The sequence below is a fragment of the Peromyscus eremicus genome, chromosome 14 (genome assembly GCF_949786415.1).
Source record: "Peromyscus eremicus chromosome 14, PerEre_H2_v1, whole genome shotgun sequence".
Taxonomy (NCBI): Eukaryota; Metazoa; Chordata; class Mammalia; order Rodentia; family Cricetidae; genus Peromyscus; species Peromyscus eremicus.
The window spans coordinates 69,227,994-69,254,229 of record NC_081430.1 but is presented as its reverse complement, the minus strand read 5'-3'; the positions used below and the strand labels follow the sequence as shown (position 1 = coordinate 69,254,229).

The window sequence follows — 26,236 nt, the reverse complement described above, 5'->3', positions numbered from 1 at the left end:
GCTCCGCCCTCCCCCTCCCCAACCGGAAGTGAGCGCCCGGGCGCATCCTGGTGCTCTTCCTTTTTCTGCCCGGGTGGAAACAAGTCCCCCCCAACGTTAAAAAGACGCCCAAGAGATGTGACTTTATTTTTTTTTATTGTAAAGGCAGCCTCTCGCGTTTATTTTTGGATACGACACTAGGTGTTCCTCGAGGGCCGAAGAACTCTCCATCAGCCCACGAACACCTCCTTCGTTTATCAAGGGTGAGTGACGCTGTAGTAACTGTAGACCGTTAGAGACCTAAGGGGTAAGTATGTGAGGCTTCCTACCAACCTCGACAGATTCGGTTGCGGTGGAAAAGGAAAATAACAATACAGAGCCCCGTCTAACAGAGCATCGCGAAAGTTAATTCTTAGGTGATTTTTTTTAGAATTCACTTGGGGTACTGGCTTTTCCTCCTACATGTCCCCGGGTGGTAACGAATCTGCGTCCGAGTCTCCACGCTCACCTTGACTTCACTGCCCCCACGTGTTCTGGGCTATCCCGCGGCGCGGCGCCCTCTTTACACTGACCCCTCCGATCTGGGACTCTTCGGGCACCGCAGCCCCCTCAGCCCGGGGCCGGCGTCGGATGCCAGAGCCTGTGGCTAAGTACGCTCGCTTTCCCTCCGCTCTCAGGATCGCGGGTTCGCGGCGGCGGCGGCGGCGGCGGGGCGGGAGAAAGGCGGCCGGAGGGTACTCCGGGGGGAGCCGCCGCGTGCACGCGGGTCGTGGGGCTGCGCAACGGGCAGCGCGGCGCCGCGGGAGGCCAGACGGCCCCGCGGGGGGGGGGGGAGCCTTGTCACCCGAGGGTGGTCATCCGAGACCCCAGGACACCGCCTACCCCGGGCTGGAGGGCTCGGGGCTCGCCTTGGGTCTGCACGGTATCTCCCCCCCCCCCCCCCCCGGTGACCTTGAGCTGTCAGCCCCGAGCCCCTTGACTGAGACTCTGCAGCCTTCTCCCCCTGGCTCCTACCCTCTCTGGAATACAAGGGCTCGCGCCCGTTCCCTGCTCTCCTTCCGGAGCTTTCCCGCTGCGCCCTCGCTGGAGGCTGCTGAAACGGGGTGAGAGGTGAACGCGAGTGACAAATTTCGCCTGGGGTACGTTCGTCCCTGCGAGCCTAGAGTGAAAAGGCACCTCCGAGCCTCAGCTGTGGCGACCCTGTTGTGGTGGTGTTGTTGTTGTGGTTGCCATTTAATGAGTTTTGTGATGAATCACTTTTGTATGTTAATCTTCGCTTTTGTTGTCCCGTAAGTTTAATACGTTGGTTGACGATGGTATAAGTGGGTTAGAAGACAGAGTGGCGATGTCAGATCCGCCAGAGACCTTAGAGGTGAACTAACTTCCATAATTTCTAGGTAAAACTTAGATATGAAAAAAAAAAAAAAAATGACCTTTCCCCCCTAATTTCAAAACGCTGAGCAACAGCAGCCAGTGAAGTGGCTTGAATGATTTGAAATGGACTTCAAGTGCTTTTAGCTCTGATTAACACTGACTTAAGAGTTGTCTACTATTAACGCCGGGTATAGTGGCAGGCAACCTGTAATCCCAGCACTCGGCCGGCAGAGGCAGGCTGATCTCTGAGTTCAAAGCCAGCCTGGTCTACATAGAGTTCCAAGATAGTCAAGGCTACACAGAGAAACTCTGTCTCAAAAAGAAAAAAAAAAAATGCCACAACAAACAAAAAAGTTGCCTATAATCTAAACGACTATGTGGAAGATAAGATAATAAAATAATTTAGATACTTGAACTCTCAAAATAGACACTGATAGCCCTTGAACAAAAAGTAGCTCAGGGAATTATTATTATTTTTTGTTAACATTTTTTAAACTATGTTTTTCTCCCCACCCCATTTTCCTCCTCCCTGTATACATCTATAGATAAATTTTATTTCACTGAAGCATTTGCAAATAAGTTTCAGATATCATGAACTTTGGCCCTAATTGTTTCAGCCTCCTTAAGGACATTACACAGTCTCAGAACATTATTACACATAAGATGACATTTAGATTCTCCTAATTATCTAAAACAAATGCCAGTATTGTTAGAATAGGGACTGCTGCCTTAAGCTTTTAAAAGACCAGGTCCCACAACTGGAAGTGATCTGCTGTCTCTCTCCCTCCCTCCCTCCCTCCCTCCTCTGCTGGAAGTGATGGTCACCCCACCCCCATCTCTCCCCTCTCCCTCTCTCTCCTCTCTGTCTCACTATGTAACTCTGCCGGTCCTGGAACTCAAAAGAGCAGATGCCTCTCCCAAGTGCTCGGATTATAGATGTGAGCCACCACACCTGGCAGGGCCCAATTTCTTAATAAATTCATTCCTGAAGGGAATTCTGTGTTGGCTTCTTTTCAGGGACTGACTGCTTCCCCAAAAAGCAAACCTCCTTTCCTGGTTCAGGATACGGTTAAGGTTCACACAGTATGCTGAATTGCAGTGACTCTTAATCTCAGTTTCATCCGCTGTCCACTCTTCACAGCATTTTAAAAATAAGATTTCTTTTTATGTATGTGAGTGTGTGTATGTGTGTGTATGTGCACCAAGTGCTGGCCTGGTGCCTGAGGCAGCCGGAGGAGAGTATAGAATCCCTTGGACCTGGTACAGCTGGTTGTGAGCTCTGTGGGTACTGGAAACAAAGAGACAAGGACTCTTAACCACTGCGTATCTCTCTCACCCTTCATACCATTTTTGAAGGCTAGGTCCTCAGTTATTCTGTAGTATGGATTCTCCTGATTATTCCCACATGATCAGAGTAAGAGCCTGGATTTTTAGGCCAGAACGCCACTAAAGTGATTCTGTGTGCCTTAGGGTACCCCAGCAGGAAATTTTGCCTACTTTGTGTGATGGGAGGTTGACCCATTTAATTATGGTGGTGACTGTCTTGCCAATGAAAAGGGACAAATTTCTTTCGTAAGTAACCTAAAGAGGTGCTTGAAGACCATAGGTATGTCTTGTTCCCTAGCATATCCCTTGGTTTTGTCCATTCATGGGCTTCAACTGAACCCCAAGGTTGTGAATCACATTACCTGTTATTCAGGGACTAGAAACAATTGTAGTAGCCAAGGATAGCAGAAGAATCACTTGTTGTAAATTAAATTTAAGCATTATTAAGATTTAGTTTCAGAGTTGGAACAGATGTGCATATGATTTACAAAGAAATAGAGTAATCATCTCCCCATCATGCCCTTGTTAATTTTCTTTGTTTCGTTTTTCAAGACAGGGTCTCTCTGTGTAGCCCTGGCTGTCCTTGTGCTCACTCTGAAGACCGGGCTGGCCTTGAACCCAGAGATCCTCCTGCCTCTGCCTCCCGAGTGCTAAAGCCCCAAGTGCTTTAGTCCTAAGGACTAAAGACGTGCGCCACCGTGCCTGGCTGGTTCATCCCTTCTCAGTATTCCGTTTCTGAAATGTGATATGAAGAAGCAAATTCCTTTCTGAGAAGGAAATAAATTTAGGGAAAAACAAGGTGCATTAGGGAAGAAATAAGAAGCTGGGCATGGTGGCGTCAGGGCCCAGTGCTGGGCTCCAGCCCTGACCTATCAAAGGGTCCCTTGAAGACGGGGGTGAGGAGTTGAGAAATAATAGGAAGAAATACAGACAGAGACAGAGACACAGAGACACAGGATAGCTTTGAGAGGGCCTGGTCAATACGCAGCAACCTTGAGTTTATTTCTAATGGGCTTTTTATACACTAGCAAGGGGAGAGGGAAAAGACTGCCCCCTTTCAAGATCAAAACACAATGTACAACCAAGTGTAGACCCTTCCAAACACCTGGTAACCACGCCTTTGCACCCTGTTATGCAGCCTTGGAGAGCAACATAAACTCTGAGTCTCTGACTTTGAGTCAAACCACAAGTTGGAATCTTTGTGGGCTCCCACAGTGGTCCATACCTGTACCCACAGCACTTGTGACCAAGTTCAGGACCCAAGTTCAGGTCCAGCCTGGGCTACATAGAAAATTTTAGGACACCTGAGACCAAGTCTCAAAAAGCAGGACACAATTAATTATAGGCATAGTTAATAAATGTAAAGATGTAGTCAAAAATCAAAAGATCTTATAACACTTTGGGCTATCTGGAGAATATTGTATAATAATTGTAGCTTATTGGATGTATCATACAGGTGTTAGAGTGTAAGGGGGAAATCCTGGTGGTCCTGAGCTGTTCTAGTTGATCTGAAAGTGTAAATTCAGTGTTTGAACTATTAGCTTTCTTTTAGAGTTATCGGAAGAATCCGAAGAAAAGTTTAAGGTCAGCATGACAGTGTTTCTTTTTAAAATATGCTAATGAACTATAAACTTCAGACTATATAAACTAATTTCACTTAGTAAGAAGATAGAGGGGCCTGCAGCTGTAATTAGGTGATGGAACACTTGCTAACATGCACGATGCGCTGGTTTGACTCCTATGCGCACAAGGGAAAACCTGATTTATACTGTCATTCAGTTTGATAATGAAAATGACGAGGCTTTAAAATAAAAGAGTGGGGCTAGAGAGATGGCTTAGCGCTTAAGAGCACTGGCTGTTCTTCCAGAGAACCTGAGTTCAACTCCCAGCACCCACATGGCAGCTCACAACTGTTTGTAGTTCCAGTTCCAGGGGATCTGGCACCCTCATACAGACATGTAGGCACATAAGATAAAAATAAATGAATCATTGAAAATAAAAATATAAAATAAAATAAATGAGCATAGGGTGTGTGGTGACACCTTTGACCCCAGCATTCACACAGTGGAAGAGAGCACCATCTCCACAGCTGTCCTGTTTACGTGCTGCTAAGACAGATGAAGGCAAGCTTAGAAATAGTTTTTAAGCCATGGAGCAGCTGAGCAGGTATAAAAGAGCCTTCCAAAGTCATATAATAATGCATTCAATTTTCAGGTAAGAAATCCAGCCTCCCTGAAGACATTCGAGCAAAAGGCGGGGCAGTTGCTTTTCCAGAGCAGAAAGGAAACTCATGCATCAGAAAAGGTTTGCACTTGATGGCTGGTAGCCTACCTTTACTCTTAAGTTCTCTACTTCTAGGAGATGTTGGTTAGCCACAAAACTAACACTGTTGCTATAGTCATTATAGAGAGAGACCCATTATATATAGACCCAAGTGAAAGCTGTCCGTTCTCTCCAGGTTGCAGAGGGATAACCAGAAAGTAACCCTGTTTTAACACTTGCCCCTACAGTAACAAGCCATTTGAAGTGATCTCGGGAAATCAAAATCAAAAAAGAGTAACCAGGACTGGAGAGATGGCTCAACAGTTAAGAGCACTTGCTGCACTTCAGAGGACTGAGGTTCAGGTGTCAGTACCCATGTCAGGCTGTAACTGCAGCTCCAGGGGATCTCATGCCCTCTGCTAGCCTCTGGAGGCACCTGGACTCACATGCATATATCCACACATAGACACGGGCTCACACAAAAAGGAGAGATTGTTAGAGACATAGTAAGAGACATTAATAAAATCACTTAGTCAGGCATGGTGGGACACACCTATAATCCTAGCACTTGGGAAGTATTTGGGTAGGAGGATCAGGAGTTCAAAGTCATCCTTGGCTACAGAACAAGTTAGAGGCCAGCCTGAGCTACATGAGACCAGAGTGACAGGAACATGAGAGGATTGGGACATCCCAGTGTACTAATCCCTGATGCAACATTTAAAGATTTCCTGTATCGCCGGGCGGTGCTGGTGCACGCCTTTAATCCCAGCACTCGGGAGGCAGAGCCAGGCGGATCTCTGTGAGTTCGAGGCCAGCCTGGGCTACCAAGTGAGTTCCAGGAGAGGCGCAAAGCTACACAGAGAAACCCTGTCTCAAAAAACCAAAAAAAAAAAAGAAATCTCGCTGAGATCTTAGTAAGATTTGCCCTAAGTGTGTGTATTAGTTTTGGGGAAGTTGACATTCTTATTATATTGAGTCTTTTGGTCTATGAACATAAAATGCCTCTCTTTTTGGTATTTTTTTTAATTATTTTTTTGTTTTCATATAATGTACTTTGATCATTTTTACCCCCCAACTACTCCCAAATCCTCCTTTTACCTCCTTAACCTATTTCTTTATTCAAAACAAGAAACAAAACCCCACAAAAACAAAAATCAGAACAGAGACAAAAAGATGAATAAAACAAATGCCAAAACCAAGCAAAAAGAAAGAAAAAGCCCACAGAAGTGGTGCTGAGTTCTTTTTGTTGTCGTTGTCTAAGTACTGCCTCTCCGTTTGGGGGTTTTTGATGTTTTTCTATAGTTTTCAAGATCTAAATGCTGTACGTGTTTTGATAGGTTGACCTCTGAGTCTTTCTGGAAGGGAATCACGGTAATTAGTATTACATTTAATTCCATTGCGCATGTGCTTGTTCTAGTTGTGGGAGTGCAGTTTGGGGTGTGTGTGTGTGTGTGTGTGTGTGTGTGTGTGTGTGTGTGTGTGTCACTGAGACCTAGTTGTGGGGGTGCAGTTTGGGGTGTGTGTGTGTGTGTGTGTCACTGAGACCTAGTTGTGGGAGTGCAGTTTGGTGTGTGTGTGTGTGTGTGTGTGTGTGTGTGTGTGTGTGTGTCACTGAGACCTTGCTGGGCTCCCACTGGGTTCTGAGTTCTTTGTAGTTGATGGTTTGGGGGAGTGTCATCTCAGATGGGGATGGGTCTGTGGCCCTCTTCCAGCCTTTATGTCTTGGTCTCCCTTCTTTGCTTCACCACACTTAGTAATGGTCTCCTTGTACCTCAGAGCAGGCCTCTTTGCAGTCTCAAGAAGCCCAGGCTGGCCTTGAACTTACCTCTTACAAAGTTGATCCTCCTGCCTCCACTCTACCTCCCAAATACTGGGATTACTCATAGCACTCAGCTGCTTGCTTCCACTTCTAATAGGAATGTGGGTTGAATTTTTGTCATAACCCCCAACACTCAAGAACCCAAGGCAGGAGGAGCATGGGTTTGAGGCAAGCCCAAGCTACACAGTGAGACCTTGTCTTGAGGAAAACAAATATCTCAAGGAAAAAGAAAAAATAATATCTTTTTTGAGGCATGAAGGACTATAATCTATATTAATGTGGAGTTCATTGAGTTTATGCTGTTCAAGGTTCATTCACCTGCTTGAATTTGTAGGTTTATGTCTTTGGCCAAATGAGGAGACCTTTCAGTCCTTATGTATCTCCCTGGCTGAGAGGGGCTAACATGGTACACTCCCTGTGTGGCCTCTGCTAGCACCACGGGAGGCCTGATCATCATGGGAAGAAGGGTAAGAAGGCAAACCCTGAGTCTCCACCAGGCCTTGTGGAGTACGAGAGAGGAGGATGACAGTTCCTCGGGCCCGCCGGTCTCTTGGAAGGTTTCACTGACTGTTAGGTCTTGGCTCTGCTGATGGGAATAAAATCCTGTTCTCTTATCAGCCTTCTCTTGACACCACTCTAGTCCAAGTGTACAGTAGCTCATTGCAGCCTCTCGGGGGTTAAGTCGAGGCTTCCCATTTGGCTTAAGCTAATGGTGGTGGGGATATGGGCCGTTGGAATTTTTGTTGTTTCCTGTTTTTGTTTTTAGCGATGGTGTTTGCTAGTGTGTGTGTGTGTGTGTGTGTGTGTGTGTGTGTGTGTGTGTGAGTGATTTCCTATCTTTTGCTGATCCTTTGTTGGTGTTTTGATTAGACTAAGGCTTTGGGGCAGTCTTGTTTTTTGCCGATCCCATTTGGAGGTTGCCAGCTTCTCTAGTTTGACGCTTAGAAAACAGAAAGCTCACAAAGAATTCATCCCTGTGCTTCTTGGATCCCAAGGCCCCTGTCAGTCTGCTGCTTGCTCGCTACCTCTGTTTGCTTAGATTTCCTTTTTTTTGTGATGCCCAGCTTTCCAGCTGTGTGTGGCGAGTGGATAAAGAAAAGGCACATCTGCACCACCCCTGAACGGTGCATGGTGTTTGTAGAGGCCTGCTTCTTTGACTGGTCAGTGGTACTTAACACCCGTGAAGTTGCAGTACTGTTCTACCTGGCACACAGAAGAAGAATTTATATCCTGTTACTATTAAGGCATCCTCTGAAGTAAACACAGTTATGTTTTTCATTAGTCATTACTTCAGAGAAAACTGGGCTGTACCATGTAGAATGGGACCAGAATAGCAAGTGCAGAAGATCTAATGCCTTCCCTTGACTTTGTAAAAATGTCAGTGGTCATCTAACATCTTAGGAAGGAAAAAAGGATCAAAAACTCAGTGGGGGTGGGGTGGTACACTCATGGTCATGAGTGGGATTATCATGTGTCACACATGATTTAATCAAAATGAGATGGTTCAGGGGTTCAGAGCACTTGCTGCTCTTGGAGAACCCAAGTTCAATTCCCAGCACCCACATGGTAACTCACAACTCCATAAAACTCCTGTAACTTTGTTAGAGACCTCGAGTGTCATTCATGAGCCAGTGTTGATTTGATCATCAGTACGATTTGCTAAAGTAAATGGTGTCTGTCAGCAATTGACAGAACCTTTGTGTTACATAGACTAGTAACACAGATTGAATTACAACCAAAGGATAGTTAGGGAAATTGAGGGAGAATTGAAGAATTTCCTTGGTTTCCCTTAAATCCTTACTATGAAAGGGCACTTACTAGTAGGGCACTGTCTTACTGGGTATGTGACTAAGACAGGGCCTATGAGTTCCATAGCTAGCATTCAAAAATAACTTGACATTAAAATGTAGTTAGAAATTTATAAAATATAAACAGCTACCTTACTCTTGGAGTATCTTAAAAATATATAAACTGACAAGTTTTGTTTTTTGTTTTTTTTTTAACTTTGAAATCAGGTGATTAATAAACACATTGAAAGAATATGGCTGCACAGATACCAGAATCCGACCAGATAAAACAGGTAAGATACTATAATTAAGGGGAAGGGATCTTGGCCTGTCATGGTGGTGCACACCTTTAATCCCAGCATTCAGGAGGCAGAAGCAAGCTGATCTCTCTAAGTTCAAGGCCAGCCTGGTCTGCATAGTGAGTTCTAGGACAGTAGGGCTAAGTAGAAACATCCTCTCAAAAGGCAGTAGAGGTGGGCCAGCCTGAGCTACATGCTTGAGGGTGGAATTATCATGAGTTAAATATTTACTCAAAATGAAGAATATATGCCCCCAAACCACATTTTAAAACATTAAAATGTCTGTGAGATGACATAAGCATTTTCTGTTTTGCTTTTGAGTCCACAATAGCATCTTATTATGTTGCTCAGTTGGGCTTCTAAGCCTAAGTGATCCTCCTCAGCCCCTTAAGTAGCCAGGATATCAGACGTCACTCCACCGCAGCTGGCTGTAAAACTGCATTGGACCAATGGGTGAGGAGAAAAGTCCAGCTAGAAAGTAAGCCCCTGTGTTGTGTTGTACGTTACAGCTACTTAGTTAGCAGAGGTGTCCAAACGGAGGGCGGGGCATGCCAGGGCAGTCTGTCTAAGCGTCGGGACGTTTCAGAGCGTCTTTGCTGGAAGCCTAAGTTGAAAGCACTTCTTCTTCCCAGTTTAAGGAGTTCCTGGGAACCTACAATAAGCTTACAGAGACCTGCTTTTTGGACTGTGTTAAAGACTTCACAACAAGAGAGGTGAAGCCCGAAGAGGTAGGAAAAGAGTTGCTCACTAAAAATTCCCCAGGTTGGTTACAAATCACAGAAGCCATCTAAGCATGTCATGTTCTTCTGATGGGGCTGCCACTCACATCCACCATTGCTTAGAGAAACCAAATCCGTCACGAACCCGTGACACCAGACCATGATGCCAGGTGGGACTTGACAGTCGCACTGCACCAGGTAGACTTCAGAGACCAAGCGTGGCGTGGATGGCCGAGGCGCACGTCACAGCAGATGGTCTGTGTATGTCTGGTGGTCAAGTCGGCAGGCACAGCCTGGCACAGCTCTCACCGGCCCTGAGAACTTAGGTCGGCTTTAGAAAACGTGAAGTAAGACTGTGGTGGTACATAATGCTCACGTAGACTAAAACCCAATCCCAATCGACATCTCAACTGTGAGTGTCCTTAGAAAGATGTTTATATATCTGCTGAGAAGTCAATAAACATTGTGCCAAAATCTAATTTCATTTGTAATTTAACTTACAAAGTTTAAGAGAGATACTAAGTATGATACTTATTTTTAAAAGGAATATGTTTTCACTATTCCTTGCCAATTTCATACTTGTAGATGATGGACCTTGATCATGTGATACTCTTGTTTTTAAAAACCATACTTTATCTGTAGAAATACAATTTACATATTAAATAACACTATAGTAGAATGTTTTGATAGAAAACAGGAAAAAGGGAGAAAGATTAAGGTTGTAAAATTTTTAGTCCCTTTTCCAAAATGGGACAGATATCCTCAGTGACCAGTCATGCCGAGTCCCCACCACACAGGTGGTGGATGGACTTGAAAAACAAACCCAACTTTCAGTCCTGCCTCAGGAATAACACATGCCAGATGTTCCTCCATGCAGATGTGGTTCTTATTATTTGAATATCCAGAAACATGACCTCAGATCCACCATGAAAAAATACAAATTACCACAGATTAAACTAGGAAAAAATAGCTTTATTATCCTCTTTCATGACTGAGATGTGTCCTTCTGCCCACAGTCCATCCTTATCACCTTACATTACCTTCTCGTGGTCTCCTTTGTGAATTTTTGTACTTTACCGGCATTTACACCCATTTACATGTATACATGTATACGTTCTAGTCTAGGATCTGCCTGTGAGGAGAACCTGGCAGGTTCATTCTTTCTGAGCTTGGGTCACCTCAGTTGATATTAAAAAGAAAAGGGTTAAGGTGGGTGAGGTTACACGTGCTTGGAATCCTAGCATTTGGGAGGCTAAGGCAGAAGATTCTGGAATTTCAGCCTGGTCCTGGCTGCATAACAAGACCTTGGTCAAGAGAAAAGTAAAGGTTGTGAGTTAAGACTATGCAGAAACAAGTTTCTCATTAAAAAAGAAGAAACCTTCTGCTGGGTATACATTTATCAGTCTAGTGAAGAAGGTAGGGTTGTGGGCCTTGAGTTTATAGAAAATCTGGTCCAGACCTTTCATGAAGGCAGAGCACACCATTGCTTCTGATGCCTGTAGACTATAGGGATTTTATCAGCTTTCATTCTAGCCAGTGGATGAAAGCATAAACAATTTGAAGCTGATTATTGCTTTAAGCCAAGGATACATTTAATGTGCAGATCTACCTAAAGAAAAGCAAAGTTCCAGTGGTGGCTCCTTCAGAATACAAGAATGTTTATTTTTGTGTTGCCTTTTGGACCTCCCCCTTGTATTTCTAGGTTACCTGTTCAGAACATTGCTTACAGAAATATTTAAAAATGACACAGAGAATATCCATGAGATTTCAGGAATATCATATCCAGCAGAATGAAGCCCTGGCAGCGAAGGCAGGACTCCTGGGCCAGCCCCGGTAGAGGCGCGGAGACACAGACTTGCACTGGGATTGCCGCAGCTGGTGCGCTGGCCATGCGGGTTCACCTGGTGGAACCCTGCAGCAGCCCAGCAGGAGTGGAGGGGAGCCAGCTGTCTAACTGCCTGACCAATGGGAACCCCTGGACAAACAAATCACCCTTCACCAGAAAGAAGCGGAACAGAAGGCCTTCCGGTTGTGAGAGTGGTAAGAGGCGACATTGTTGAGGCCTTAAGATTCAGCTGCGTGGTCACCTTGATTACAAAAATAAACCATTGTTCCTGTCTTTGTGACTGTTAATTTTAAAAGCAAAATATGTGTCCAATCATGTATGAGATAGAAAAAATTTATTACTAAAAGTAAAATAAATGAAAGTATCACTGAGCGTTGTTTTTACTGCACAGAACACAGTATTCTGTCTGAGTTGTGATGCGCTGAGGTGTTCAGTCAGGACCATCCTTTAAGTACTTCTGTTCATACATGTCTGCCTCAAGTTGCTGGTAAATACACAAAACAGTTACTTGCTAATCATTTCAGGGCACTTTTTCCTTGCTTCTTTTGTCACATTAGATATTACACATTCTTCTCCTAGCTGCATTTTAATAAATCTTTAGGGAACATCCCTTTTGAGGCTAGCTTGGAAATGTTCATGACTGTTATGCTCTATTACAGTCTTACAGTTCGTTTAAAAACTGGGAGTCCAGGCTAGTGAGGGCTCAGCAGCTAAAGGTACTTGGTACCAAGCCTGGCAACCTGAGTTCTATCAGTAGAATTGACTTACCCAGTTGTCTCCTGCCCTCCACTTACGCTATGGTGCCTGTGTGAATGCATTTACATACACACACACACCCCAACATGCATGGTTTGAGTGTAAATAATAACATACAGCTAATGTGACCAATTAAGAAAAATGAACCAGTTAAATTTGCATCTTACGGCTAATAAATTCTGAAGCAAATTCATGCATTCACAGAAAATTCTAGCTGATAAGTTTAAGTACTTTGTTTTTGTTTTGTTTCTTAATGGAACTGGCAAAAGGAAGAGCTTCGAAGTGGCCTTTATTAGTTACCATCTAAAGTCACGTTACAGAGCACTGTTAGCCTGTGTTTACATTCACAAAGCTGTTTCTGTGTTTTGTCACGTTGGTGAGAAGTACCATTCTGCTTTGACATTGATGTGAAAACATACAATAACAAAGTACACAGTTCACTATAGTAGAACACAGAAAATAAGCTAGTCTTACCTTAATGAAAGAATAGAACCAGAAATAGATACTACTTGAGAACCTTGAGGAGTCCACATCCATAGTCATTGTTTCTGTGTAATCAAATCCCCCATGGTTAGACAGTTTTTCACAAGGATAATTAAATACGTGCTCACCTGGCAAATAAGGGGAATTTTGTACAATAGCATCTGAAATACCTCAGGAGGGAGGGTTTGTTTGAAAAACATCAGAAGCTCCTTCGGCTGCCCACACACTAAAAGGGCATTGGTGAGATGTTCAATCCCTATTCCAGGCTCTCCTGAAACAGATTGGTACATGTTAAGCAAGAAATAAAAAATGGAAAGGGTTGTTTTTAATAATTATGTGTCTGTGAGTGTGTGTACACATGAGTGCAGTGCCTGGAACTGGAGTTTGGGAGTCTTGTTTGTTTTGAGGTAGGGTCTCTATGTAGTCCTCCTGGCTTGCTATGTAGACCAGGATAGCCTCAGACTCACAGAGATCCTCCTGCCTCTGCCTCCTGAGTACTGGTATTAAAGGTATGCGCCACCACACCTGACCTTCTGGAACTGGAGTTACAGATAGTTGTGACGTACCTGATGTGAATGTTGGGAATAGAACCAGAGCCTCTTATGAACTAACTGGTACTCTGTAAGGGAAGAACAGTAGGAGCTCTAACTGCTGAGCCATCTCTCCAGAGCTCAAGCCAAGATTGTAATACTCTTTAAAATGGATATTCTACAAATTACCAAGAAAGCAGCAAGCATTAAAAGGTAAATGCATGTCAACCGGGTGTTGACACACTACTTTAGTCCCAGCACTCCTCAGAGGCAGAGGCAGGCGGATCTCTTGAGTTCCAGGCTAGCCTGGGCTACAGAGCAAGTTCCAGTACAGCCAGGGCTACACAGAGAAAATCTGTCTCAAAAATCCTAAAAATAGCCAGGCAGTGGTGGTGCACACCTTTAATCCTAGGGGAGGCAGAGGCAGGTAGATCTCTATGAGTTTGAGAACAGCCTGGTCTACAAAGCAAGTTCCCGGACAGCCAGGACTGTTATACAGACAAACCCTGTCTCAAAAAATCAAAAAGAAAAAAAATCCTAAAAGAACCTGATGACTATGACGAGTCAAGAGCACAAGTATGAGGGAGAATACTGGGCTTCATGTAGAGCTGCTGCAGGGTGAATAATTCTATGAGGTTACACAGCTTACTCGCCTTTTAGGCATGCACACTTGCATGGGACTGTTCTGTACTGGGACATGGAGGGTGGCCATGCAAGGTTTTTTAGTCTTGTAGTCTTTTTGTTAGTATGGGGTAGGTCATCCATGTTTGGTAACGTGTGAGAACTGAAACATCTGGTGTGGTATTAGTGTTTTGTCTGCGTGTGTGTGTCTGTGCACTGTGTGCATGCAGGGTGTCAACAGAAGCCAATAGAGGACATGCGTTCCCCTAGGACTGGATGGAGTTAGATGGTTGTGAGCCACCATATGGATGCTAGGGATGGGACCTGAGTTCTCTGGAGGAGCAGCCGGTGCTCCTAACCACTGAGCCATCTCTCCAGCCCCATTTTGGTTGTTTTGAGACAAGGTCTCACCAGGTAGCCTTGGCTGGCCTAGAACTCACTATGTCAGTCTGGCATCAAGCTACTGCCTCTGTGGTTAAACTTTTAAAAAATAAACTGCATTATCAAAGCACCAAACAAGACTTAATATAACACGAATTACACATTCTGATGAAAAAAGGTAAGCCACTTTTTAGAAGGAAAAAAACCCGTTTGCATTTTTGTTCCAGTCATTCCCAAATTTGTACCTTACTCACCTGTAAGTTTAAACTATTATGTGATAGCTCTTTGGGAATAAAATGTGATATAATATGTATGTGTTTTGTGTTAGCGTCAGAGATATTCATTAGTTCTCAGACATCATTAGATGATTTAATTGAAGAGTGTACTTAGAATAGCCTACTGCATGCCTAGGCCATATAGTGTACACTCGTACGTGCAGTTCACTATTAACAGAAACAGCCTGACATTTTTCCCTGTTGACTTAGAATTCACATTTTAATTCCTCACATTTTCAATAAAAATTAAAGCTGAAAAGTTTTGTCCATTTCAGTTTCTCCATGTCCAGGAAGCATCCAGGTGGTTCTATGTCAATGTCTCAATCCCATGCAGTATCAGGATTTGAACTGAAATTCTACCAATGAGGTACATTGCAAACACATCCACAGCTAGCAATTACTCCATATTTTATGAGCCCCCTTGTTATGGAATATTAGTTGAAGATGTTTTGCACTCATTATGCTGTGGAATATTTAATGATGCAAAGCTGTTTTGCATTTGTTCAACTGTGAAGCTGTGTTACTTTGTCTGCCTAAAACACCTGATTTGTCTAATAAAGAGTTAAACAGCCAAATAGCTAGGCAGGAGAGAGAAATAGATGGGGCTGATGGGCAGAGAGAATAAATAGGAGGAGAAATCTAGGGAAAAGAGGAGTGAAAAGAGAGGAGAATGCCAAGGGCCAGACACACAGCCAGCCATGGAGTAAGAAGGAAAGGAAGTAATAGAGAATAAAAAAAAGGTAAAAAGCCCAGAGGCAAAATGTAGTTAAAAAGGAACAGGATAATTTAAGCTAGGAAAACTGGCTAGAAACAAGCCAAGCTAAGGCTGGGCATTCATAAGTAAGAACAAGTCTCTGTGTATTTATTTAGGAGCTGAGTGGTGGGCCCCCAAAGAGTAAAAGAGCCAGCTACACCCCCTAGCTTATTCAATTCGAGGAATCCTGATTAGGAAAAGTACATAAAATTATGAATAAAAAAAATGAACCGGGACTTGAAAAATTGAGATATCTAGCATAACTTCTACTAGCTTGTGTAGAGTTACTCTTGTTACATCACCGTGTCAGTTCTAGTTTGATTGAAGTTGAATTTTAGTTCATTTAAAAAATGACCATCTAGGGGCTGGAAAGATGGTTCAGTGGTTAAAAGCACTAACTGCTCTTCCAGAGGATTCGGGTTCAGTTCCCAGTGCCCATATGGCAGCTTACAACTGTCTGTAACTCTATTTCCAGGGGATCCAATATCCTCACACACATACACATGCAGGCAAAACATCAAGGCACATAAAATTTTTAAAAATTAAAAATGACTACCTGTAGCTGGAGTTTTCCTGCCTGGCCCACAGTCAGGGCAAATCTCTTTCACCTGCCAGTCCCACAGCCACTCAGACCCGACCAAGTAAACACAGAGACTTATATTGGTTATAAACTGTATGGCCGTGGCAGGCTTCTTGCTAACTGTTCTTACAGCTTAAATTAATCCATTTCCATAAATCTATCCCTTGCCACATGGCTCGTGGCTTACCGGCATCTTCACAAGCTGTTTCTCATCATGGCGGCTGGCAGTGTCTCTCTGACTCAGCCTTCCACTTCCCAGCTTTATTCTCCTCCTTGCCCCGCCTATACTTCCTGCCTAGCCAACGGCCAATCAGTGTTTTATTGATTAATTAGCAACACATTTGCCATACATCCCACAACTACCTGAGAGCTATTGAATAAAGTATTAAATTTTATAATTATGATTAATGTACAATAGTTTTAAGAGCTTTACCCCTTCCCCAAAAATAATTTATCATGTTTTCAAGCCGAGTAACAATCATGGGCACTGTTACAAGCTGTGCAGGATCTTGATTCCTTTTTTTGTTTAGAAAGGTTTTTTTTTTGTTTCTTTTTAAAGAGTTTATTTCATAGATAGGAATGTTTTGCCTGCATGTATGTATGTGTATCACATGCATGCAGAGCCCACAAAGGTCGGAAGAGAATAGTTCCCCTGTTCTGAAGTTGTGGATTGCTAGCCACCGTGTGGGTGCTGGGAACTAAACCCAGGTCCTCTGCAAGAGCAACAAGTGCTCTTGACCACTGAGCCCCCTCTCAGGCCCCTTCCTTCTTGTTTTTATAAGTCCTGGATAATGCTACCCACTTACTTACAGTCTAATACATAAGATCTTTTGAAAAAAAAAAAAAAGAAGAAGAAGAAAGAGGGCCCAGCGGCACACGCCTTTAATCCCAGCAGTAGGGAGGCAGAAGCAGATGGATCTCTGAGTTCCAGGACAGCCTGGCATACAAAGAAACCTTGGGGCAGGGGTTGGACAGAGAGAGAGAAAGAGAATGCACAGTTTGTCCTACAGTTTCACACATACATTAAATTACATATAATCAAAAGTATTTCTTGAAGTGAAAAACAGGAACTGTGGGGATAGAGAGGTGGCTCAGGGCTTAAGAGCACTGGCTACTCTTCCAGAGGACCTCGGTTTAATTCCCAGCACTCACTGAGTGGTTCACAACCTTCTGTAACTCCAGTTCCAGGAGATCTGACTCCCCCTTCTGGCCTTTGAGGACACTTCATGCATGTGGTGCACAGACATACTTAAAAGTAAATTAAAAAGAAAGAAAACAGGTGATGTGATATGCAGGGAGCTTGTAAAGCTTGAGGACAATATTAATAAGATGTCGCTGACTCTCCATCACTATCAGCTACCCCTCTCTGCATCATAGCAAATTCTTTTCTCTAGCTGTACTAAGCACCAGAATCAAGACCCCATTACTACATTAGTACAGAGCGGATATCACCTACTAACATTTTAACAATGTTGTCAGGTCTTCGCAGGTGCTTCTAGAATTGGGTAAAAGTTAAATCACATGTGGTCATGAAGTATAGGTCCTTATTAGCCCCAAATTAACTAAATTAAATAAACTAAATTAAACAGTACAATGGCCATTTGTAATGTTTTGGTTTTTTTTTTTTTTTTATCATTGAAAGTGTTTAGACTGTTCAAATCAGAAAAAGTGGTTTTGTTCTTTGAGACAAGGTCTCTCCATGTAGGCCTGGCCATCCTGTAGCTCACTAGGTAGATCAGGTTGTTCCTGAACTCAGAGAAAGCCTCCTGTCTCAGCCTCCCATATGAGGGATTAAAGGCATGTAAGACCATACGTGGCAGGAAAATTTTTATAATGCATTTTAGGTAATTTTTGGAGACACTCACTCTGTAGCCCAGGCTACAGGTATTTCGACTCTGCCTCTTGAGTTCTGAGATTACAAGTATGTTCTACCATACTCAGGTTAAAAAATTTGATTCTTAATATTTGATAATCTAGGAATTTCATTTACTGAGTTTTTTTTTTTTTTTAAGATTTATTTATTTATTTATTAGGTATACAATGTTCTGCCTGCATGTTATCCCTGCAGGCCAGAAGAGGGAGCCAGATCTCATACTAGATGGTTGTGAGCCACCATGTGGTTGCTGGGAATTGAACTCAGGACCTCTGGAAGAACAGCCAGTGCTCTTAACCTCTGAGCCATCTCTCCAGCCCCATTTACTGAGATTTTTAAATGAAGTTAAACCTTTTGATATTTGTCTCTATTTCCCTACTGACCTATTTCCAAGAGTCAGCATCGCAGTGCTAACTCTGTCATGGGGTGGGGTCAGTAGCACCAAGTCAAGCTTCTCATAACTGAAGTGAGTTGGTTACCACATAGCTAATTTGCCTGATATTAAATATTAACCAGTGTTTCCTTTTTATTTCCCCTCTATATGTCATAGTCCAGGCTAGCCTCAAACCCAGTCTTCCTGCCTCTGCCTCTCAAGTACTGAGTTTATACAAATATGCCACCATGCTCGGCGAATCAAATCGTTTTTGGAAAAAAAAATGATTTAAAATTTACAAAACCCCTGGGTGCATGCCCTTAATCCCAGCACTTGGAAGGCAGAGGCAGGCGTTTCTCTGTGAGTTTGAGGGCAGCCTGGTCTACAAATTGAGTTCCAGGACAGCCAGGGTTATACAGAGAAACCCTGTCTTAGAAAAAACAAACAAACAAAGAAAGAAAAAACTTACAAAAGAATGTTTTTATTCTTACCTCTAACTAAACAAAGTTGTCCCATCTGCACCTCTTGCAAAAAAAATTCTTGTAGTTTTTCCTTCCTTGCTGGATCCCATAACTAAAGGATTTATAAAATATGTAACAATGAGTAATGAATGTAAGGTATATAGATGCTCTCAAAATTTATTATTATTTTTAAAGTACCTCTTAACAAATAAATACACATATTTAAAAAAGAAACGACTCTTAGGCCAGGCTGGTGGACACATCTGTGTTCTCAGCACTTGGGAGGCAAAGGCAGGTGGAGAGAGCCTTGTGTTCAGAATGTTCCAGACCAGCCAAGACTACAAAATGAAGTTCTGTCTCAAAGATAAACAGCATAAAAGACACCTCTTAACTCTCATCTCTAAATCCAATGAATGGCAAGTGTTTCTCTGATCAATTTCTAGCATGGAGTTACAGTTTCAGGGGACAAGAGAAAAGCATGGCATCGGTTAGTTGAGATGCTCACAGTAACCTTCATCCCTGTCTTAGCAGCCCCGCCTTTAATAGCAGACCTCAGTATGGACACATGACAGTAGCTTTGTCTGTTGAAGGATCATTTCCCTGTCTCGGTTAGTGGCGGTGCCTAGTAATGCAGCAGTGTGATTTTCTGGACTAGGAGGCCATTTTTGTCATTTACTTGTGATTCCTAGTCAGTGAGCTAACAAAGCTTCTGTACTCACACTTTCTCAGAGAGGGTCAAAGTGCATGGTTGGAGTGGGGTGGCATGGTGGTTGGTGACTGGCTAGAACACTTTGGTTTGCTGCAGCCAAGGCCACATATGACGTCATCAAGGCTACCGTGCCTAGGGCTGGGCTTTCAGGCAGGTCTGAAAAGGGATCACCTTAGGTCAGTTAAAACGGGAACCATTAGTGATGATAGGTTTTACTGGGTACATGTTTAGCGAGCACTAGCAAGAGCGGAGGTCTAGAAACAACTAGAATGGAGACCCTTGAACCCAGCCCCTCCCCATAGTCTATAAAAGGATTGGTAGCACGACCTACACCCAGTCTAATGGCCTTTGGGGCTCAGGGTGGAGAATCAGGGATGGTTCCTTAGAAAAGAGCACTTGAGATAGGAAGGTTAATAACCTTTGATGAACACATAAGCAACACAAAATTCCAGGGAATCTTTAGATTATACCAGAATGAATATAACCAAAATAATAACGACCAGTTACTGAAGGCCAGCTATGGAATAGGACTTAACCATAAATTACTAGTCACACTTAGGAAGCCAGGCAGTTAGTTATACAGAAGGCGGTGTGCCAAGATACAGCTGGCCTTTAATTTGCAAGACGGGAAGTTACTCTGAGGAAATCCAAAGTCAATATGGAAGAAATGGAAATGAGAATGGGGTATGAGAGAAAACACAGAAAAAATAAGAATTGATTATTGAGTATGGAAGATGAGGTGGTTGTTTATGCAAAATGAATTAAGGCCATAGCAGAGATGCCAATGACACCACAAATGGCATAAGGAAATGGGAGAAGCCGTAACAGGCAGAAGGAGTGATTTACCTGTGAATACACAGGCCGGAATGCCAACAGGAACACGCAGGTAAATACTGACCAGGCTGAAGTGTGGGACACATCTCAGGACAGCTAAGATCACTTTGGGAGGGGAGCAAGCTCTTCCGAGGAGAAAGGGGTGGAGGTCTAGAGCCTGAGGGCATTCTGATTTTCCCCAGAAAGAATCAGCTGAGTGTGCTGGTGAAACTGTAGTGTTTAGGCTCCACCCAGACCTGCAAAGGAAATGCCGGACCAGGGCTCAGAAGTCAGCCTCTCCAACAAGCTCTCAGGTGTTCTCAGGCACTCCTCATCCTTAGACTCGCTGGTGCAGTTAGGGTTTCCTGGGCTATGTCTGACTGTGTGAACCATCAGAGGCGGTTCTGGTTTGGTCTGCGTGTTTTGTTTGTTTGTGCATGTTAGTGCACGTGTGCATGTGTGTACGTGCACATAGAAACCAGAGGATCCACCCAAGCACTGGAATTTCAGGCACCCTCCACCAGATCCAGTTCTGTTGTTCTTGGTTTTTGATTGCCAGTGTGGGTTCTGGGGATCAAACACTGTACTGAATGAGCTTTCTCCCAGCCCTGTTAAGGCGGCCCAGGCTGGCCTTGAACTCACAGTCCTCCTGCCTAAGATTCCTAAATGCAGTAGGAGTACAGATATGTCCCACCACATAATGGCTGGCTTCTGTCTGCACTTTCTCCTTTCTCAAGGCCATAGGTAGATCTAATGCGGTGGGCCTGTGGAGCATAGGTGGGAAAGGAAGGCCTGGTGTGAGGAGGAAGGAACCACCATTAGAGGTATGAAGAGAGAGTATTTGTTTGGGTTTATTCATCTATACAATGAAAAAGTTAGTTTAAGAATTATGTGAAAAAAAAATCTGAAAAGACCTGCTTCTTCATCTACCATACTTGAAGTCATTTCGGTTTTCATGATTTCAAATGCAGACTTGTCTGTCTTTAGGCCTCCACCTACCCAAACAATGTTCAACAGATATTTGATGGACAAATACAATGTGCCAGACACTTCTAGATGCAGAGTCAGTGGAGAGTAAAACACAGACAAGGTTGTGAGAAGCCTAGTCTAATAAATAAGAAACAATCGAATAGACACACACACACATACACACACACACACACACACACACACACACACACACACACACACACAGTGTAAAGGCAGCCGTCATGGATACAGAGGAGGGCACGAGCTGTATCAGACCCTGCCCAAGTGAAACTGGTCAGGGAAAGGCATCTCTATACTTGTGTCCTGCTCCTTGGACACTCCCTGTGTGCTTCCTTAAAAGTCAACATATAGACTTCTTCCTTTTCTGTCCTTTTTTCCCCCTTGTCTCAATCCTCTAACTGTGAGCACAAACTGCCTGTTCTCCCCAGGTAAGTCGCCTCTGCTCTCGCCAGCCCAGTCACCCCTGACATCACCAGAGACTGCGATTTTTATTGCTGCTCCCCCATGTGACTGCAATAACTTATTTTCTTTTCTAATCCTTCTAGCACACCCATTCCTGATCAATCTAAGAGTTTTTGTTTCTTTTCTTTCCTTTTATTCTTTTTTTGTTTTGTTTTGTTTTGTTTTGTTTTTTCGAGACAGGGTTTCTCTGTGTAGCTTTGCGCCTTTTCTGGATCTCGCTCTGTAGCCCAGGCTGGCCTTGAACTCACAGAGATCCGCCTGCCTCTGCCTCCCGAGTGCTGGGATTAAAGGCGTGCAAATGTTCCTGCTCCGAAATAATCAGTGGTTTCCTACTAAATCTGGATCCCTTAACCTGGGCTCAGACCAAGCCTTCTCAGATTCTGTCCCTACTTAGCTCAACTTTACCAGACAGTTCTCGGCAGATTCCTTTGCCAAGCTGACTTACTGATCGGGCCCTGGCATAGTCCCTGCATCCCTGTGTCTGTGCACCACCTTCAACCCTGAAGACTTCCCTGATACCATACCCCAAGTTCATTGTCATTCTTGACCCAGATCAGTGACAGCCCCAAAGTCTTATGTAGAAAAAAATTGATCTCCCCACCCCCCAAAAAACGAGTCACAACAAATATTCCATATTTTAGCATCTCTTTTCAGAACCTTGTCTCTCTATCATGAGCTGGAGTCTATTTCCTCTCTGCTTGAAATGGAGCAGTCCTTGGCAGGGCCATGAGGAGAAGCATTGCCTGGCATGCTCTCCTGTCTCTGCATGTACTTCAATACACTGTGTTCTCCTCTGTGTTCAGTGCATATACAGTATCTATACCTGCCTGCTTACCCCTGGGAACCCAAACCAGTTCAAGCAAAGTCAACACCCAGAATTGTTGGGGAATATTATTTTAAGGTGTGTTACTTTTGTTGATGTTGCATTTGTTTAACTCTGTGAAGCTGTGTTACTTTGTCTGCCTAAAACACCTGATGATCTAATAAAGAATTGAATGGCCAATAGTGAGGCAGCAGAAAGGATAGGTAGGGTTGGCAGGCAGAGAGAATATACAGAAGGAGAAATCTGGGAGGCAAAAAAGAAGTAGCCAGAGAAGGAGGAGGATGCAAGGGGCCAGCCACCCAACTACACAACCAACAATGGAGTAAGAAAGAAAGGTATACAGGAATAGAGAAAAGTAAAAGCCCAGAGGCAAAAGACAGATGGCTTAATTTAAGTTAAGGAAAGCTGGCAAGAAATAAGCCAAGCTAAGGCCAAGCTTTTGTAATTAAGAATAAGCCTCTGTGTGTGATTTATTGGCGAGCTGGGTGGCAGGCCCCGAAAAAGAGACAGAAGATCCCAGAGAGTAAAAAGTAACCAACCACACAGCATCAGCTGGCAAATGTGAGGATGTGTTCTCGGATGACTGACTCAACAAATCTCCCTGGAGCCTGCCTCGCGGAAGCCAAGTAGAAGGTGTCATTCCCCACCCTAACCGGCTCAAACTACAGACTCAGAAGCCAAGGACTATTTTATAGACACTAAGCTCAACCAAGCTGAAGAGCCGCTGTACTAATCCCACACTGAAAATGTTTTCTCTGGGATCTTGTTACATGTGTTGGCTTTGTTTGTCCACTGCCTTGTGTGGTATTGTATTCCCCCAAATATTGTGCATGCTAATAAACTTATCTGGGGTCAGAGATAGAACAGCCACAATATTAAACATAAAGGATAGGCAGTGGTAGCACATGCCTTTAATCCTAGCATTCCAGAGGCAGAAATCCATGTGTTCAAGGATACAGCCAAGCATGGTGACTCACACCTTTAATCCCAGGGAGTGGTGGTAGAAACTAGTGGTGTGAGGACCAGAAACTAGAAGCTTTTAGCTGGTTAAGCTTCAGGCTTCTAGCAGCAGTTCAGTTGAGAGCCATTGCGATGAGGACACAGAAGCTTCCAGTCTGAGAAAAAGGACCAACTGAGAAGTTGGCCAGGTGAGGTTAGCTGTGGCTTGTTCTGTCTCTCTGATCTTCCAGTATTCACCCAAGTATAGGCAGGACAGAGAGGGAAATTCTGGAAAGTAGAAGGCTGAGTCAGGAGATGCTACTAGCTGCCACCGCCATGAGAAGCAAGATGTAAAGTACTGGTAAGCTATGAAACACTATAATTATCTTATAGATTAATAGAAATGGGTTAATTTAAGATATAAGAACAGTTAGCAAGAAGCCTGCCACAGCCATACAATTCATAAGTAATATAAGTCTCTCTGTGTTTACTTGGGTCTGAGCAGCTGCAGGAGCCGGGTGGAGACAGGAAAACTTCAGCTACATCTGCCTTAGTGCCTCACACATAACTGGACCTTAAGCAGGCACAGGTGACCGCCTGAAATATAGAGTGAGACTCTTGCACTTTTGAGCTCATGGAGGTTAACTAAAGTTGAGCCAATAACCAAGATGACCGAGTTCTCTTTAAAAATTGTTAATTGAGGGGTGCGGATGAAGAGATAGCTCCGTGGTTAAGAGCACTGGCTGCTCTTCTGTAGCACCAAGGTTCAATCCCTGGCATCGACATGACAGCTGACATCCTTGTGTAACTCCAGTCCCAGGGAGTCAGATGCTCTTTTCTGCAGCAGGTGTGCAGTTGTGTGTAGACAGACATGGCAGGAAAAACATCCATACACATTAAAAAAAAAGAAAGAAAGAAAGAAAGAAAGAAAGAAAATGACCAATCCAGGACAGTGAAATGGCTCAGCAGTAAAAGCACTTTCCACCAAACCTGACCACCTGGGCGGACACCTGGGATGCAATGGGAGGAGAGAATAGACCCCCTCAAGCTGTCTTCTGACCTTCGCATGTGGGCCATCCTTCCCCCCCCCTCCCCCCCGTCTGAAAAAAAAAAAAGAAAAAAAAAAAAACACAACGCCGCACGCCTTTAATCCCAGCACTTGGGAAGCAGAGGCTGGTGGATCTCCGTGAGTTCAAGGCCAGCCTGGTCTACAGAGTGAGTTCCAGGAAAGGCTCCAAAGCTACACAGAGAAACCCTGTCTCAAAAAACAAACAAAACAAAAACAAAAAACAAAAACCCATAAAAAAATCAACTAGTCAATTATATTCCTTGTTGGCTGGCCTGGGGATCTATGCACCCTGTGAGGTTATACAGGAAGTGCAAGTTTCTCCTTTCTTCCAAGTAAAAAAGTGCCTGTTCCTACATTTGCTTTACAGACGCCTTTCTTTTTTTGATAGTGTCTTGTTTGGCCCAGGCTAACCTCAAACTCCTTCTTCCTGTCTCAGCCTCCCAAGTGCTGATCCTTCACACATGTGCATTGAGCCCTGTTTATACTAAAAAACAAAACAAAAACAAAAACAAAACAACAAAAAAAACACATTATTTTCTATGGGTATGGGTGTTTAACCAGCATGTATATCTGTGAACACATGCCTGGTGCCTCTTGGAGGCCAAAAGAGGGTGTTTGATCCCCTGGACTGGGTTACAGATGGCTTGTGAGCCATCATGTAGGTGCTGGGTATCAAACCTGGGCCCTCTGGAAAGGCAGCCTGGACTCTTAACCACTGGGCCATCTCTCTACCGCTCCTACTGTATTCTTATCAAACCGACTTTTCCCTTCTTCGCTTCCCCTTTGTAAAGAAGGTTGAAACTCGGTAAAGCAGGTGTCCGGCACTGGCAGGACTCCCCTTGGGCTTCTAGAAGGCTCCTTGGCGGGTCTGTTGCACTTCACCTGCCTGGCCAACGCCTGGGCCTTGGGCTCTCCAGCTTTTCTCCCTGCAAACACAGGCACGGGCGGGTTGGGAGCGCCGGACGGCGTGGGCCCGGGTCCCCGGGGCGCCAACCTGGGAACCGGCCCGGGCTCGGCCGCCCTCGCTCCCGCCGGCCGCGCTGGCACTCACGGTCCCGCAGGCAGCGCCGGAACTCGGGGTCTCTGCGCCGCCTCCGGTCCAGGTAGAAGCAGTAGCCGAGCAGGGCGACAGCGCCACCCGCCGCCAGGGCCGCCAGGAGGCCGACGCCGATGCGGACGCGGCGCATCGGGCTGCCCAGCGAGCGTTGGGCGCGGGCCGGCCACGCGTGAGCAAACCCGGGGTCCCGAACCCAGATCCGCACGACTCGGAATTCCGAGCCTTCTCCAGACAAGACCCATCCCCGCGGCCGGAGCTTGCCGGCCTTCTTAAGGCTGCTTGAATTTCCCTTGTGATTCATTTGGTCCCAGATCAGCAAGGGTTATCTCAGGCCACCCCTAGCGGGTGCTGGCCAGCCTGCTCTCCTGGGTGCCCGGAGCACTCGCCATCCAAGTTTTCCACCCACCGTAACTCAGGAGAACGGAAGGATTCTGAAGTAATTAGTCTAGGCGACAACACGCAACAAACAAAATTGTTATTTTGTTGGTGCTTTTCATGTTTGCTTTATTCAGAAAACACAACAAAAAAAATTGCCAGATTTTGTCCCAAATACACCATAACCCAGATAACGACAATAAAACTAAAATTTTTTTCCTTTTACTTATATGTATGGGTGTTTTGCCTGAATGTATGTGTGTCACGTGCATACCTAGTGCCTGCAGAGGTCAGAAGAGGGGGTCTGATGCCCTGGAATTGGAGTTACTGACGGTTGTGAGCTACCACGTGGGTGCTGGCAAACCTGGTCCTCTCCAAGAGCAACAAATGCTGTAACCACTGAGCCATCTCTTCCAGGCCCATTTAATTTTTCAACAGTGTTCCATGTAGCTCATGGTGGCCTGGTACTCTTCCTGCCTCAAGTTCCAAGAGTACTTAAAT

The 26,236-nt window shown here is 44.4% G+C and overlaps 2 protein-coding genes across 8 annotated transcripts; one reads left to right on the top strand and one right to left on the bottom strand.

Moving 5' to 3' along the window:
* The first annotated feature begins 29 nt into the window (after positions 1-29).
* On the top strand, positions 30-11,775 carry Timm9 (translocase of inner mitochondrial membrane 9). 7 transcript variants are annotated; one of them, XM_059279142.1, is made up of 6 exons: positions 37-242; positions 410-629; positions 4,894-4,983; positions 8,776-8,840; positions 9,479-9,574; positions 11,268-11,775. In XM_059279142.1, exons 4-6 carry the CDS (start codon positions 8,802-8,804, stop codon positions 11,400-11,402), a joined length of 270 nt encoding a protein of 89 aa, XP_059135125.1. In that variant the 5' UTR covers positions 37-242; positions 410-629; positions 4,894-4,983; positions 8,776-8,801; the 3' UTR covers positions 11,403-11,775. The 7 variants fall into 7 exon arrangements, with proteins under 7 accessions (XP_059135131.1, XP_059135128.1, XP_059135129.1 ...); XM_059279148.1 differs by lacking the exon at positions 410-629 and having other exon boundaries at positions 30-242; positions 11,337-11,775; XM_059279145.1 differs by lacking the exon at positions 4,894-4,983 and having other exon boundaries at positions 35-242.
* Tomm20l (translocase of outer mitochondrial membrane 20 like) lies at positions 11,729-25,526 on the bottom strand. Its single transcript, XM_059279140.1, has 5 exons — positions 25,355-25,526; positions 25,186-25,229; positions 18,529-18,610; positions 12,779-12,921; positions 11,729-11,895 (listed from the first exon to the last, which is right to left on the bottom strand). Exons 1-5 carry the CDS (start codon positions 25,488-25,490, stop codon positions 11,842-11,844), a joined length of 459 nt encoding a protein of 152 aa, XP_059135123.1. The 5' UTR covers positions 25,491-25,526; the 3' UTR covers positions 11,729-11,841.
* Between the last annotated feature and the right edge of the window lie 710 nt (positions 25,527-26,236).